At 36.8% G+C, this 18,335-nt stretch overlaps 1 protein-coding gene across 2 annotated transcripts in view; it reads left to right on the top strand.

The window, feature by feature from the left end:
* Nucleotides 1-18,335, top strand: part of LOC118816332 (piezo-type mechanosensitive ion channel component 2) — a 144,086-nt gene that overhangs the window by 44,465 nt on the left and 81,286 nt on the right. For both annotated transcript variants that reach the window (XM_036582860.1, XM_036582857.1), the window contains exon 4: nucleotides 14,722-14,764. In XM_036582860.1, the coding sequence (XP_036438753.1) occupies nucleotides 14,722-14,764 (43 nt within the window). The remainder of the gene's footprint in view (nucleotides 1-14,721; nucleotides 14,765-18,335) is intronic.

The following is an 18,335-nucleotide window of genomic DNA, read 5'->3' as shown; positions in this document are numbered from 1 at the left end:
TCATCCTGTTTGCCGAGTTGTATTCTGTTAGTTTCTGGCCAATTCTAGTTTGTTTAGTTATTCACAGCTGCTGACTGAACAGCTTACTTAGGACTAATGACAGGTTTAGATTTTGATGTAGTCCTGCTGTCACACGATTCTTCAGAATCTGACCAAATTGGCTGCAGGCCAAATAATGTCTTATAGAAGTTATGTTATATAAGTTATCTGGCTTCCATTTTCTGTGTTTGTATGTGCTAAAGCAGAATCTTGGTAACAGTTAGCTGCACGGTAAAGCGCGTCATTAATTAGTAACTGGTTTTCAGTGGAATGATACAGTTATTGTGAAAAAACTGTGCTGTTATCACAAATAACAGGGTGGACAGAATCCTTCTCAACCAATCAGATTGTGCCACTGGAACTAACTATTGTATAAATATACATACACACACAAAACACAGAGACACACACACAGCTCTCTTGCTGTGCCTTTGAAGAGGTTAGAGTTCAGGTCTCTGGGCAGCTGGGCAGAACGCAGCTGGGTGACTGGAGCACATGTAGGACAGATGTGCTGCATCGCTCTGTGTGGTGTTTGTTACGCTGCATGCCTGTCCCTTTCTTTATTAATATCACTCTCTTATACCTGTATATACAATATTTGTCCAAACAGTTGTAGACATCTGCTCATCCAACATTTCTGCAGCCCATCTTCTCAATTCAAAGGTATTAAAAGGGAGTTTAACCCACCTTTGTTGTAGTACCAGCCTCTACTCTTCTAGGAAGGCTTGATTACAGCTGGACAATAAGGCAATGTTTATCATTATTGTGATAAATTATGCCACAATATGGTACAATACTTTCCTGAGCATATTGTGGATATCGTCAGTACCTAAAAACACTGCCACACTCTATGTTTGATTACAAGCAGAGCACAGTTAGTGCAGTACAGTGTGTGAAATTTTGAACACAAATCTTAATATTCATTGTTTTTGACAGTAGTTTTTAAAATGTGGCTCCTGTTTGTCTGACAACTAATCAGACGTCAGAAAAAAAGAAATGTTGTGATATAATTGTGTCATGAAAACTGTAAAAAAAAAAAGATTCAGCATTTTAACTTAAAAAGTAAGTCACCCAGTTGCCTTCAAATTTTGAGTTTACTGAACTTCTAATAGTGAGTTAACAGAGCAGTAATCTGTGTTTTACAGTCTGTTAACTTATTTAAATTATTTAAAGTTCAATAATTTAAGGCAACCAGCTTACAGGAGTCATTTTTTACGGTGTTGCGGTATTGTGATAATACATTTTTGCCTTATTGCCCAGGTCTAGGAGTGATTGGAACATGGTGTGGGTTGTGGGGATTTGATTGTATTCAGTCTTATAAGCAGAAGTGAGGTCAGGTACTGATACTGGAAAATTAGTTCTGGATAACAAACACCACTCCAATACATCCCAAACATATTAGATGGAGCTCCATCACTCCAGAGAACTCAGTTCACTGCTCCACAGCACAACGCTGGGGCGCTTTATGGCCCTCCAGCCAATGCTTTGGCAAACATTGGATGAGCAGTTATCTTCAAACTTTTGGACATATAATGAATTTTATTTCCCTTTGCTGTAAAGGGATGAAAGAAATTACATTGTTACATAAATGAGACAAGCTATATCCTTAGGCTTTATTTTAGGCAATGACCTATAGAAATAAGAACACCCTTTATTTGTGGGGCTGTTGTTAGTTTTATGTTATAAAACAAATGTGATAAATTACACCAATGTTCAGTAAATAATTTACTACTGAAAATAATCACAGTGGATAATTATACAGTTTGCTGTGGAAGGCTGTGGTTGCCAAGAGACATAATGTTCAAATATTATTGCACGAACAGCACAATCGTTTTTAATAACCTGATGACATGTAGAATTTAGTTGATATGTGCAGTCATATGTGTGCATATCAAATATTATGCAATGGCTTTGAACATGGCTCAGTCAAACCTATGTTAGAACTGGAACAGTCCATGTTATACCAAGTCGTCTGGTTTAACTGTTTAGTTTAATAATCATTCTTGACTTTTTCTAGCAGTGGGAGTTTAATGTACATCCTTAAGTTGAATGGCAGATATGTTAATATTCATCAACCTTTGACCACTACATGAACCAGGTATGACTCTATTACTTTGTCCAGCCATATAAATTACTCACATTCTGGGCTTGATGAGCCTTTTATTAGGTTATGATTTTCCACATTATTTTTAATTCTCTTGACATAAAACTTCTCACCTTAAAGGTCTAAGGAATAAATTTAAATTGAATTTGTGTTCTGACCGGCAGATGAACTCAGTGACCACACTACATACACAGTGCTGTTGAACCAAGCAGATTTACTTCAGCTATATTACACATTGTGTAAGAATAATCATAGTTTTGTCCTGCTCACTCCACTAATTACTTGTCACATGTTTGGGCATGAAATATCACCACATCTGAACAGAAATTTGCTAATAAACCATTTTTGTTATTCAAATGTGTAAGTATGAACAACTTTTTAAGAATAAAAGAAACACCAGATAATGTTAAGGGTATGCTCTTAGAACTGTACCTCCAAGTCAAGAACCATTTAGAAATCTTTAAGTGTACGTTATGTGGAGGTTATTTGAACTTTCATACATCTCCTTCACAGCAAAGGTTCTTTAAGGAACCAAAAGTGGTTCTTCTATGGCATCACAAAATAATCAAAGCATCTTCACATCGATGGAGTCCCTTTATTCAGTACATACAGCTGTTCTTCCCAGCAGGCAAACATTTGTTCTGCTTCCACAATTAAAACAAGCACAGAAACTCACCAGTTTTACTGTTTCTGTAAACTTTGTTCAACATGGTTGTTCTGGTGTCTATTTGTGTTCCAAGTTTAATGTGGGTCAGCTCTGGAACATGATCTGTTCAGATTAGTGTCAAATACAGGCCATATTCAAAAAATAATGTGAATGACCAAACAACCAAATCAGATTTGGGCCACTTTTACCTGCAATCTGAACGTAGCCACTGCTTGAGTATCAACCTAAAAGAACAATGTCAACTATTAAACTACTGAAAACATGAACAGTGTTTTTAAATGGTGTCAGTTCAGTGCATTAAACTATGACTATGCAGTTCTCCACGGCTGTTTACATCTTCTCTACAGTTCTGAAATAATCATAGAGTGGTCTGGAAACTAACACATAAACAAGAAGCACTGTGTGATTGTTCAATGCTCTGGCACTGTTTCCTTTGTTTTAGTCTTGGTCAGCAGTGGGAAGAGTGACAATCTGCAGTCAGAACCCAGCTGGACTGACCATGACTTCCCATTTACTCAGCCAACTTTAAAAGGATCTGGTATCAGTATTAACACAGTTTCACATAATAAGGCATGCATACAGGCTGATCTCAGTACACATGCTAAGAGTCCAGTCTGTCCTCACCCTCACACTGTAGACAGGAAGTGGCAGCTGAGTTGCAAACGATGTTTGGAAACACCTGGTGTTTGGACAAACCACATTAGACGTATATATGCCCAATGTTAATGTAGGAAAAGAGATTCTGTCATTTTTAATCCTGTATTTAAACTATGACTTTAAAGCAAGACAGAGTAGTTGGTTGGTTTATATGATTTTGCCTTAAACCCTGTGTCATAACACCTTAAATTGCAAGCAACCATATACTGGCCCACACTTCTATCCCTCACACTCATAAGTACATAACTTACACATTAGTTTCATAGTAGTTACCTAGTAATTCATAGTAATTACTGAATAATAGGCTTTAAGATTAAAAACTGAATTAGGCCTAGAGTTCAAGGGGTTAAAGCACTTTACATGCTAACTTTAATGCCAAATAATCTTGCTAAAGACTAACAGTAAAAATTTTTAATAATTTTCAGTGATATTTTTTTCTGATATTTTTTCTGGACATCAGTGTTGGCTGATATCATCTTATATATCAGTCAGGCTTTAGTTAAGAGATTTGAAGTCTTGATTTGCAGAAAAAAATGCTCAGATCAGTATTCGGTTAATCAGTTATCATGCGTTAGGCTGATACGTTAGTCTAGTCAAGGTAATTGTCTAATAGAAGATTGTACATTGGCAATAGTAATGCACTGAATTTATCTGACTCAAAAGTGTTTATCATTTTCATGTGTTTAAAATATGTTATCAACACAGTTATTGCCAAAAGTAAGTAAACCTAAAGGCAAATTTGTGTTAATATAATATGTTTTAAATAATATGGATATGATGAACACATTTGAATCAAGTAAAATCCATGCAGTACTTTTTTACAGTGTAATTGGCTCACAATATCTGTTAAGCTAATTAATTACATTTTTTGCACAGTTGTATGTAAATGTTTGGGTGCCCTGCAAATTACATGTGTATAGTGAAAATAGTCTTCTACAGAAATGCATGTTAATACACAATTAATGTTTATTTGCTGAATTTAATGTATAACGGCCATAAAATATGACCTTTTCAAAAGCTATATTTTATGTTTTAATTTTTTTTAATATGTTAAACTTAGCAAAAATGCCATATTTAGATTTGTTCCGTGTAGAGGATGAGTTACTTTATTTTCACATAAACAAATCAACAAAACATGTAATCTGACAACTTTTATTTTGCATATGCAGCATTTACCTCCTTTCCAGACGTACTTCAGGGTTTGCAAATACATCTGGGTAAAACAAGTGCTGGAAGTTTCAGGCTCCTCTCTCTTACCAGCACACTACATGTAGCGCACAGACAATAACTCTTTATAAGCTCAGCACAGTTATTTGGACAGTGACCTACTTATCAGCAACTTCATCTTTCTGCTCCTGACATTTTTAAACTTCATCTCTGTGCAATGCTGGAAGCAAAGCTGGTGCCAAAGATGACATCTCCCACCCAATAGCTGTTGGCAGAGAATAAATTTGAGTGAGTCATCAAAAAAAGGGCCATATTCTTTAGCCATGCCTCCCTCTGAGCACAGCTGTGGTGAGGTGCAGGAAAACAAGCGCTCTTTCTGTGGATGAGAGCTGGGGAAGCCTACAGATGAAAGGAAATGAAAAATGACTCCCCAAAGTCTCACAGGGAGTTTTGTGTCAATCGCCAAGCTCCTGTATGAAGCAATCACAAAGTGTCAATGAACTAAACATCTCAAAACATTGCTCCACAGTAAAAGGCAAGTGCAATCGGAGGCTTATTGACAGGTACACTATGAGTGCCAAAAAGGGTTCGTTGAACTGATGCCGTAGAAGAACCACATTTGGTTTCTAAAGCAGTGGATCTCAAATCAGTCCTTGAGCCTCCCTGCCAGTCCACATTTTTGACATTAATTACTTCCCAGAAAAGGTAATTTCACTAATATATGCATATAATAGTTCAAGAACAGCTGCTTCAAAATAAAATCTAAAGCTTACAAATGTTAATCTTACAGAGCTGTTTTTAAATGAAAATCCAGTCAGACTTGTTTTGGTCAGATTGAAATTCTCTCTTCTTCAGCACTGAGATCTAATTACTGCATCACATGTAATTAGTGTTGTTCTATTAGAGACATGTGAGTAGCACAAGTATCTGCATCATTACGTCAGTAAAAGCAGTGTAATTGCAAGAGTTTTAACGGTAATGTGTTACACTACTTTGTTACATGAAAAAGTAATCATATTACTGTAGTGAATTACTTTGTATCATTACAACACTGTTCAGAAGTGTAAGTGTGAAGATACTTTTAAAGTGTAAAAATGTACACATAACGTAGAGGTTTTAAACGAATTAAGAGCTCTTTCTAGGACTGCACATCTAAAGCAGTAACAATTTAGGAACCTTGATTTTTTTAAAGTGTGTAAACAACATCCCTTTTAAACTGAGTTTTTAAGATTACACATGCTAATTGCCGTTGTTGGGAATTACTGTGAATTATCTGGATTTCTTCATGAACGACTCATATAATGTGATCATTTTCCCTTCTTAGTCATTTTAGTAAATATAACACTCTTATTTAATAAACAAGACATATTTTACTGTGACATCTCTTTACTTAAGTCATTTAAATGGAACATGGTGAATGTTGGAAGTTCTGTTGGAAGTTCTGTTTAGTAAGCAGTGCGCTTAAACAAGACTAAAAAGTGACAAAGAACTGTACAGCTACTGAAAGTGTTTGGGTTTTTGCTTAGAAGGGAAGTTCTATAAGTGACTTTGACTGTTTAAGATCAAGATATGGCACTATGTGCTATATTAGACTTTTGTTGTCGATACTGTCATTTTGCTGCAGGCAAACTGCAAATTTATTTAGATTAATTCAAATATATAATTCAAAACAATTATTTTATAAAATTATCTTTTAATGAAAAATCCATGTATAAACAATATGTTGTCTACCCGTATCCAGTGTACATTGCGGAGAGGTAACACATGCAGAAAAAAAGAGCAGGAAATTCTTTATCAACAGATACTAATGGCACCAATGCTATTCCAGGTATCAGCATTGGGCTGATATCAGCAGAAGGATCAGATTCCCAGAGCAGGGAAAAATCAAATGAATTTGATCCAATCCTGTAACAAATCTATCCTGAAATAGAACACACACACACACACACACACACACAAACATATTGTTGTTATCTGTGCATTTCTTCCTGTGGGGTGGTAGACTGTTTTGTTTGTGTTGTTTGTGCATGATAGTCTACTTTTAGATGCTCAAATCAGATCAGTATTGGTGTCAGCCGATACTCAAGGTTTCAAAATCAGTGTCGGTATCAGAAAAGAAGTAGTATCATGCCATCTCTACTAGTAGATCACCAGCAGCCAGCAGCAGAGCTGTTGTACATAAGGCAGCTGTCAGAAGACAATAGTGCAGAAAGTCTGTATTGTACTGTTTGTTGGGGTTAATCTGACAGCTATACAGTAAAAATGGCGGTTATCATGGGTAGCAGCCAGAATCAGGACATGTGAGGATCTTTAAAACGCAACCCAGGTTGAATAAGCATAATGTACTGCATGTTGTTGTAGGTCTTGCAATAAAAAACCCATCTACAAATCCAGAGCACAGGACTTTAAAATGATAAAGTGCTTTTATGATATAGAGTTTTCAGCGGTAACATTTCATGCAGCACTCTTGTAGGTTCACATATCCACCACATCGCCAATGCATCTGAATGCTGATTTTGGAATGTGAAGGCATTTTTTGTGAAAGCCCACTAATCAGACGTCACTCTGACTCCCACCTCACTGTGACCTCCTCATGTGAATTAATAAGCCATTGTTCGCCTTTCTGGCAGTCGTATAGCTACAGCAGCCTTGTCCTGATGCCAGAAGGCAGACATTTCATCCGTCGCCATGCTGAACTGAATGCCAGTAATAACAAATGTCCAAACGTGTTCCAGAGCGTTAGCGTCGTCAGTAACTCACGATAACGCACGGTAAGAATTGTCTTCCCCAGGATGCGCAGCCCACATGCTCTAAAAATACCCCTGCACTCTAGCCTGTATTTTTGCACAAGGCCTTTTAACAAAGGCCAGATTCAAATCTTTACCCACGCGAGGTCGGGGTAATGATGTAGTGCTGAATTTGTGCATCTTGAAAGGGTGGAGTGGTTTTGGATAGAATTTCATTGACAGAGACTCCACTAGCCTGTGCAGAGGTTTACAGTTAGCAATCTTCAAACCCCCTCAAGAACTGAAATGCATACCTAAGATGTTTTTAGCTGATGGACATGATTATTGTGTGATTGTGTTATTGCATGATTATTATTTGTTTGGTTTTGGTCTTCTCAAGATAGTAAGTTCACCAGAAGGTGAAGGACATACAGTGTAAAACGCAAAACATCTCGTCGTATTCTGTCAAATGTGCAGTTTCTAAGCTTTCAATATTTGTGTTTGTAAGTAGGAGATATTTTATTATGATTTGAATTTTACTTGTATGCATTGTTTGTCATGTTTGTCTTTTGTTGACATCAAAAGTCCAAGGCTACTTTCATATTACAAGCCACACACTTGTGTATGTAAGTGACCCCTAACTGTCTTTAGCGTGAACACACCTGTGCACTGAAACAACCCACATGTGCACATCCTAATCAGTAACATTAATAACATAATGATCCATGTTAATCATGAATGACAACAACAAATGACCAAACTAGCAGCGCAAGCCTTCACCACAATGATCATTAGCTCTGATCAGCTCTCAGCTGTTCGTGATTAGGGGAGAAGCTGAATAAAGGTCAGATGATTCAGTACTCCTGCAGTGTTTACTAGCAGAAACGTCAGTCTCACGCTGTGAACACGGGATGATGACGGTAATAGGCGTGCACAGTGGGGGAAAAAACACATCAGTTCTGATCTGACCATTCTCTTAAGGTCACATGGCCCCTAATCAGCCATATAGACAAACTAGAACCACATACGAAAGTGGCTCAGATCAGATTTGAAAAAGATCAGACTTTCGTTCCCTCACAGTCCTGAAATCATCAGATCTGGGTCGTATTAAAAAGGGGAATTCCACTGATTTTTCAGAATTTTTGCATAATCATTGAGATGTAAAAAAAAAAACAGAAAAATAACGTCACTCAGGGTGGTTAGACGTGAAATGGTTTGCTGTAGAGAAACTTGCCGTCTCAGATTTCTTTACACTGGTGGTGATAGGAAAAAGGGGTCACAGTGTCTACACCACAAATATAACCATAATATTTACTATCCAAATCAGTGAACCTACATGTTTTCTTTGGGTACTTTTTTGCCCCGTGATGCTCTCTGCCATTAATATATTTAAAAATAGTTTTTAGGCCTAACCTTTGTCTCAGAACTATAGTAAAACAATGTCTCAGACGTCAGGCAGTGTATTCATGACCATTTTGTGCAATATCTGTCTGTGAGGGACCTTTCAGAGGCATTTACCACCTCAGATGACTGGTTCCTATCACCACCACTGTGAACAATTCTGACTAAGTGAGTTTCTCTAGAAGGACACATTTCACATCGACTCTGTTTACATCTTATCCATTTAATTAATCAGAAATGTTGGAACAAAAATTGGTGGAATTCCCCTTTCAGGCTAAAAATTGGATTTGTGTCACTCCAGACAAGTAATATGAACATAGCCTTAAGTCCAGACTCTAACCTGTCAATACAAAATGTAAATCAAATGTAAATTCAGTTACTTACATATCTAACTATGTAATTAATCATGTAATTCTGTAATTACATTTGAATAAACTAATACAATAATAACTCTTAACTAAGGTTAACGATTGTCTCAGAAATCCACGTTGATGTATCTGTAGTAAGAGATGGAATGATTTGAGAGTTGGCAGATGTTTAGTGCTGAGCTTTTGTATTCTCCTTGTGTGGTTTAGCATGGTTGCATGGCTTGTTCTCTCTTACTCTCTGCCATGTCTGGTTTGAGTAATACTTTTGCACTTTCGCTGAGCTCTAGCATGCATACAGCTTTAAGAGCAGTGCAATTTTAGAAGTACAAACCAGAAAGTTTGGGTTATGCTTTCATTACTTACAATCGCAGCTCTGTTGCTGTCTAGAAGGCAGAGACTGCCCAGTTTATTTATCTCTCACATTGTTAGTCACCCAGACGTGTATGGTGGGGGAAATATTGTGACCTTTGCTAGCTCATCCTGATGAACTGACTGAACTTATATGTGAGGAAATCTGAAGAGCAACCTATTTATTTTTCTCAGGATCTCATTGGCATCTAATTTTATGTTCATTGTTTTCACAGAACATTATTAGTAAATCATCACACTATGAATTGAGCATTCTTTATTTAGAGCTCCTCCCCTGAACCTCATCCTGTGTGTAAGGCTTTCCTGCACTTTATTGTCTTTACATTCAGAGCGGAGGCCTTGAGCTGATCCTGCAGCTGCTCTCCACTGCCTCCCACTTCCATCTTAGCATGGCCTCCTTCCCCACACAAACACACACACACACACCTGAGACAACAGCACTCCTCAGACAGCAGCAGATGAGGAGAATGAAAGAAACAGAGAGCATTTCAAGAGTTATAGTTTGGTGTTTGATCGTTGCGCATTGCTTCCATGTATATTTTGGACTTCTAGGCAGGTGCAGATTTGCGTGAAAACTGGTTATAGGTCATGTTATGGAAACCTTGGGTATGCAGAGGCCTGTTGTGTAATTAAATTAATAATAATAAAGTCACTCTGGTACCAAAACAACAGAAAAGAGAAAATTACTATTTACCGACCTTGTAGAGATCCATGTAGTTAAAGACACGTTATGAGACACATTTCATTGTTGTCAAAAGGCATATTTTCATCTCTTCTGGAGATTTTCCAAATGGATGTTTTGCAGATCTTAACAGAGGCTCTGATTTACTAAGAGTTTGTGTGTAAAACACAAAAAAATGCCCGAAACTGATTTACTAACAAGATCTATTAGAGATTGCACCTTTTAAATGAGCAAAATAGTTGTCTGTTTTGCAGATTTGCCTTAATGAAAATGCAATTTTCTCTCTATTGCCTGAAAGCAGTTTTGAGGATGGTGATTGTGTGTGTAAGTTCATACCAGTGAGGGGCAGGTACTGAGCTGATGCTTAATAATTGTAGTGTTTCTTCTTTAGTGTCGTTTCCTTGTAAATCACTTGCAGATGCCACTAATTGCACATGCAAATAATACTCTTTATGTGGGATCTTAGTAAATCAAGCTTTTGAGACAACATACAAAACATTAGAGCTGTGTGCCCATTAGATGTGCATAATAGAACAAACGCAACACAGGACCGATTTTTGTGCAAACTGCGAGACACACAAGTTAGATGGCTGAGTCCTGAAAAGAATGGAAACTGTAATAAAAACAAAGAGTGGACACACTAAATACTGAAAACTTATGTTAAGTTGTTGAAGCTTCTGTGTAATTTTCTGTCAAATAAGTTTTCTAAAGCTGAAAAAAGACAACTTTATTTAATGGCTGTTTTGACTGGAAATTAATTTCAAAGACCTTACATTTCTGATAACCAGTAATATTGGCTGATATAATTTAATTTCATAAAAAATTTAACAATAGTTTTAGTCAAAACATCTTTACTACCTTACATGATTGCCAGTCAGTTGTGTATTGTCAGGAATGTTTGTCAGGTCTCAGTTGTCAAAATTCTTAAACTCAAACAGCAAACACTCGCAAGTGATATAAATATTTTAGTGTTGACTCTAACATGCTTTACACTGTGGGAGTCATGTCGGTCTCCATTTTTGTTTGAATATGTATGAAAGCTACAGTTTATTATTAGTGATTGTTTCACATCATATTTATTTAGTTTAGTGGTTACACCCTCAGCAGGTATGACAAGGCTGACTAGTTCATTTTCACACCTGGAGCTGGTAGCATAGCTGTAGCTCACTGAAGTTACTGTGTTGCCCAAATTCTAGAGCTCTAGTAGAGCCATTCTCTCAGTTCTGGAGAGGAAAACATAGTATATTGTTTGTCAATTATCACAATAGTTTTGCAGTAGTGATATCAGTGATTTCACAGAAGGCTGAATTATGCAAAGCACTCTAACCAAATCACAATGTATTTTGCTGTGTGCTGTGATCACAGTTGGGTTTTTTGTGGATGCTCTGATAAATCAAGATATTCATATAATTTAACAAAAGTAAACTATTTTGATTAAAAGAATAAGTTGATAAGTAAAATAAGTAATTTTGATTACATTGGTCAACTTATATGAACAATGATGTAGTATTTAAGTATTGTTAAAGTTCGGAAATGTGTTGTTCAGAACCATGCAGTCCATATATGGAAACCAAGCTGCAAAAACGGGCTGTTTTTTGAAACCAACACATTTACATATATGAGCCTGTTGAAAATCTCCATCCTTTGCCAGGTGTTATACATTTTATGATGGTCCCTGAGCATCTGAGGAAATAAAGCTGCTTTATAGTTCATGACAAATTGCCCAACTTATAAAATACAGACTGTAGATGTGTAATGATGGAAGGGATCATTATGGTGTCAGCATTAGAATTGAAATAGACATTAGCCATAAGCACACACGTCTAGGTTGGAGCAGTAGCCCTGCTGTGTTCCTGCAGAAATCGAAACTTTGACGTGCGAGGCAAGCTGACCAAAATGAGCACGCAGCACCAATAGAAAATACTGGTTGGACATTGCACTGATATTTTCCCATGTTCTTAAGTAAATCTTGCCTCAAACCCTTGCATTAATGAAGCGGGAATGAGTCCAAAATCAAGGTACCCTGTGGTTTTCTTTTAGCGCCATGTACAGTTTTAATGCAGCTCTGAGACACAGCACTATATAACTGTAAGAGAAAAGTGAATGATACACTCAGAGTGAGTGAGAGAGAGAGAGAGACTTCATATGCTCTGCATGTGTACGTTTTGGGTGCGCCTGACCTTAGCAAAGCTAAACTATCAGTGATCCTCCGAGAACACATGCATTTCACATATATTATTGTAGTTAAAAACAATATACAACAGAATCTTTAAAGATACCTTGAAAGCTCCCCTGTCAATCGTCCAACATCAACAAATCCTGGTAGCTTGCTTTGCTATGTCACAGGTGCCCATTGTAGTAGATAGCATAATGTCATCAGCGTAGTGTAAACACAGTACATAGACATGCTGCTGTTGGCGCTCGCTGATAATGACCCATGCAGAGAAGCATGTGCTCTAAAATACCAAACCAACACTCTGAAAATACATATATACATGATTTAACACCTGTCAGCAAAGTTCATCATATTATCTCAGCTGTGTTGTCTGCTTTGCAGAGCATTTTGCCTGTTGTTAATATATCACACAGGATTAAACTATTAAACAAGAAGTCCTGCTCCACACAATGGCACCATCAAGTATTCCGGGAACCTTTTCCTGTTTGGCACAAAGAAGCTTGCAGGCTTGGACGTCGCTCAGCTACCAGACAGTTCACTGCTAATTACAGATCTGTGCAAACGGCCATTAAGAACAAGTTGTTGATTTTTCAGGGGATTTTTTCTGAGGAAGTTAGACATAGTTTCACAAACTGGAGTTCAAAATATTATTCAAAATTATTACATGATCTTGTGAGAACACCATAAGTCTGAAAGGATGTGTAGTTGTCAAGAACTGAGGAAAGGAAATACGCACAAAAAAACGAAAACTTACAAATCAACGAAACTGCTGGTGTTCTCAGAACAATGGACTGACCACATCTGAGACCAGACCTGAATTTATTTGGGATTTCTTAGACTGTGTGAAGCAGAAAATGCAACCAACTTCTAAGACTGAACTTTGTAGGTGTGGAAAAATATCCCTGCAGCTTTCTTTGAAAAATTCAAAGCAAGTCTGCCAAAAAGAATAGAAGCTCTAAGAAAGACAAGGAGTGGAAACACTAAATACTGAAGAACATTATATTTAGTCATTGAAGCTTATGTGTAATTTTCTGTTAACAATAGATGATTTGATGGCTGTCTTGACTGGAAGTTGATTTCAAAGATCTAAAAATTCTGATAACCAATAATATTGGCTGATATAATCTGTTCTTCAATAGTTTTAATCTTAGAACTTTTGCTATTGCCTTTTGTCAACTAAAACCCAGACAGCAAACACGCACGTCTTAAATAATATAAATATTCCAAGAAATCTTAGTAATTTTGTTGGCTTCTATTATAATTAGCTGTTATATTTCATTTGTATAGTTTTTAACAATTTTAACCATGTTTTGTGTGCAAGTTTCCCAGATCAGTATGTATTGCTATCATTGAAGTGAACAGGTGCTCAGTAGTCTTTAAAAAGTAGGTAGTTTTATCTCACATCTAACATGATGTTAATGGTCGACTGATATATTGGTCAGGTAATAGTTAAGTCTAACTTAAATATTTGAAGACTAATTGAACTAATCTGTTCATTGCTGTTGGAAGGCATATAGTGCAGTTAAAATAGTCCATGCACAGCCCCCCGTAGGAGCTCAGAATACCTGGAAGTGTCCGTGTAAACACACATCTGTGGGTACACACTCACACTGAGCTTTAGTGGACTGTAGAGACTCTCCATCATGCTGCAGGAATGTATGTTTTGTGCGGACAGCTTGTTTCAGTGCTGTTATGCTTGCTCGATCACATTTGATCCAAAGCATGATGAAGTCTTGAGGAAGAGAGCGATAAAAGTCCAAACGCACTGGGTTTATGCATGGCATCCTGTGTGATGACGGCTTGTCTTTGACTCGTGGGGCTGCAGTGGTCCCATAGTGTGTGGTGTACTTTACAACACATGCCTTCTATCAGTGGAATGCTGTGAATGAGGTGTTTGGAGGCTGTGAACACAGTAGGTACAGTGTGTTCGTCCTGTAGGACTTTCTGCAAGTCATTTCCAGGATCTGAGGAAGTAGTCAAAGTTTGTACGCAACATTCTCAGGGTCTGGCAGTGCACAGCATACTGGAATTAAATAAGTAACTTTTTTAATTGCTTGACAATAGGGGTATAACCCAAAGTAAAGGTTTGAGATGATTTATGATCAGTATCATGCAATTTATTAAACCTGTAGAAAAAAACACCAAAGCAAAAACTACCAATTATAGCAAGAATAAAGTTAGCTTCTAAAGTTTATGACCAGACAATGTGTTTATTTTCTGAATTTAGATGTATAATGAGGAATATAATATCTGCATTGTATAAATATTACATAATAAATGTCATATGATGTCAGTATTTGAGCTTTTATGCACTGTAACCTACTCTCTAACTTCTTTCTGCTTTGTTGTCTTTTCCTTTTTTCAGGTTCATCATGGGAGAAATCAATAAGACAGCTGGGCTTTGAAAGGTAGGAGTGTGTTGCCTCCAGATTACAAATCAAGTTGGACACCGTTTACATGTGAACGCTGACAGCAAAGAATGTATTGTGATGTATATAAGACATTTTGTTTCACACAACAAGCCAGGAGGTTACACAGAAGAATAGTTCATCAAGCACTGAAAACAGAATTGAAAGAACATGAAACATTAAAACATAAACAAGGCGTAACTGTAACGGCCAGTGTGTACATTGACATTCCATCTCCTGGCCTTAAGACTTGAGAGAATTTGCCAAGTATAGCTCAGAAAACCTAAATAATGTTTTCTGCTTGTTGTCCAGACCCCTTTGGAGGAATAACTACTAATTAATCAGGAAAAGTAAAATGTCAAAATAGCCCTTTAGGTTTTCAGATTCTAGCCATAACAAAATGCTGTAGGGTCTGCACAACACTGATTATTTTTCTTTTCCCAATGTTTCTAATTGTGAATCCGTACTTATTTCTACACCTCTGCCATCACAGTAGTCTGATTTGTCTTTAATAAACTTTTGAGAGAGAAGAGTGTGCTGCTTTTGCAAGATTAGTCTTAGACTAAAGTGCCATGAATCACTGATAGATTCTTTATTTTGGGACTCATTTATATAGAAATATGTTACTTAGACTAGAACATCTTGTCTGAGGAAGTGTGCTATATTGTAGTTCTCATAGTCTCATCAATTATATAGAAGTCTACCATTTGTCAACACCTCACAGATCATTATAGTGAATCAATGTTGACTTCACACCATAATGTCTCTTAGAACTGTATAAAAAACATGCTGAACTAGCAGTCAGCAGAATCCACTGCTCTAGTGCAAGAGTCTCTGCTGGCCAGCATATCAGCAATTAAATTACATTCTAATGAATCTATGTGCTGCCCGTGTTTACTGTGATGTTCCAGAGAAACTGTGATCTAACAGTTTATTGGAAGTCCTTTTTAGTCTAGGCTTAAGCTTAATCTAGAGAACTGGCCTATATGCAGTCGACTGTGTATGCTTTTTATGCTGCTTTGACCATAGCCGTATTTCTGAGCAGTCAGCCAGTACTGCTAACTTCCTATACTGGTGACATATATGGTTTAACTGGTTTGTTGGTTATGCTTTAGCCTGTTCTCACACCTAACAGTTAGCTTGAGCGGTGATAATGAGATGAACTCAATACTTTAAAGTTAAATCTTACTGCAGCCTCTGGTATCATTCAGTGACTTATTTTCTGAAATCAAAGTAAGGCTGTAAACTGCATCCTCAGATTTGTCTCAGAGCAGGCACATGTGATTGAATTAGACGTTAGGACATGGTGGGTGGCATCATTCAAACAAAGCTTACTGTTATTCCTCATCTTGGTAATCATGTTTTCTGGCCATTATTTATCCCTGTGTGAGTCGTGTGTCTGTGGGCCACCATGGCTGCTGCTGGAGTCTGCTGTGGATCAGCTGTGCTGGCGGCTGCCTGGCCGCCTCCTGTTGAGTGGTGGGAGGTGGGAGAGGCAGGTGACTGATGCTGATGAATGCCAGTCAGCCAACAGTGTCTGAGCTGCTCGCTGAAAGATGACCTCCACTTACGTAGAGTAGGCTGTGTTATAAAGCAGAAGAGCTGAGAGCAGAGACAGAGCATTGCATTAGAGCGATTATCAGAAATAAAGAGATGTCAACTCTTTCAAGAAATATATAATTGGATTATAATTTTTAAATAATACAATTAAAAAAAAAAAAATTGAGAGTACTTTTCCCCAGGACAGGACGTGACAGTGTGGCCATGGTACATTAGTCCGGCTTAAAAATGAAACTATAAAAAAATATAAAACTGTATATAATAATACTGTGCAAAAGTCTTATGACGCATTTACACTGCTCCAGTGTGGCAACACACCTGAATGGATCCCATTCATTTTCTATTGGATGTGTTGGTCCATGGCCATGCAGTGCGTGATACATACTACACTGACTTTCTGATTATTGAAAAATCTAGGCTTTACTTACATAAATACTGACATAGCAAGACTAAATCAACCCTCTATTTTAATTATGTTTATTTTATTAAAGCAAATGATTAAACATTCTATGTTGTTGCTACCAAAATAATCAGAACACTAACAAATCTTAATCAAAAATTTCAGTAGTAACAATTTTAGCTGATTTTAAGCACATGAATGATTTTTTATTTGCAAATGAAGCTCATGATAAATCCAAATTTATAACTTTAAAATAAATCAGTAGGATCTTCAATACCTTTATATTTCAATACAATACAATACAAAATATAAACTATAAAATATAAAAAAGATATTATGTATTATTTTTATTATTATTTAGGGTTTTGGACAGGCACCTCCCAATAGAAAGTATCCTATAAATGATGATTTAGTATATGTTTAACTTACTACTCTCAATTAACTAGCTTATTATTCTCAATTAATGTCTTGAGTTTAAATAAATCATAATATAATTCTTATAATTATCTAAAGTCTGAATACTTAATTTATTATTTTTTTTTACTGTCTGACCGCAGTTAAGAAGTTATTCAGTAGAACAGTCCATATATTTTTTACAGAAGTTGATTCAGAATCTTTTTTCCATGTACTTTTGTAGTTTGCCATTTGCTTTAGTAGTGTTGTATCAATGCACATGAAAAAATAAATAAATAACAGTACATATGCACTCCATACATGGAGTTTTCCCCTATCTGTATACAGTAAGGAGTAAGAATTATTTAATTAAACAAGACAAGTGATTAAACATTCTATGTTGTTACTACCAAAGCACTCATAAAACTAACAAAACTTTATCAGATGTTTTAGTAGTGACAATTTTCAGAGCCTGTAATGCAGAGCTGGATTACAGTGCAGAAGTGTCCAGCAGCTGGATGTGGTTGAGACATGTCGCCTTTGGCTCTGCTCTGTTACTGACAGACACCTGTAATTTACCTGACTCTCAAAGAAAAAACACCGGAAGTATAACCACAACCAGCTTATATAACAAATGTCTGCTCCACTGTCTCTCACGGTTTTATGAGTCAGAGATTAGGCAACTTGCAAACATGTGCTATTCCTAAACAAATCAGCAAGAGACGAGATGGTTTATAAGTTTTTATGCTCTTGCTCTTACTTGTCAAATAAAGTCTTAGCTCTTAACTGTTTTTATTTACTTGCCATGATGCAAAAGTGGAAAATCACTATATTTATATGTTCCTCTGTTTAACCTTACTGGGCAGTTAGTTGTTCTAGAAGTCCTCATGATACCGAAATTGCCTGTCTTGGGGCCCTCAGAATCTAAACCTTTGAAACGAGCTCACATAAAATTGTCTTATTCTGAATAAGGGCATGGGAATTACTGTTTTCTTTTTAATGTATGATAAACAACTGCACACAAGACACAATAAATAGTACAACCTCTCTATAAAAAAGGTCTTACCTACAGGGCTCTGAAGTGAAATGGAGGAAGAGTGGCAAAGTTTGGTTAAGTTCCTTCTGCATGTAGATTAAACCGTATCTGATGCCAGAGCACGCTGAGACCGCAGGCTTTTGTGGAATCTGCTGTTTGGTTGTCTATGCCATGGCTGGATG

The sequence above is a fragment of the Colossoma macropomum genome, unplaced genomic scaffold, assembly GCF_904425465.1.
Source record: "Colossoma macropomum unplaced genomic scaffold, Colossoma_macropomum, whole genome shotgun sequence".
Lineage (NCBI taxonomy): Eukaryota > Metazoa > Chordata > Actinopteri > Characiformes > Serrasalmidae > Colossoma > Colossoma macropomum.
The sequence above is the reverse complement of the archived record's forward strand: the minus strand, read 5'-3'. Positions and strand labels throughout refer to the sequence as shown.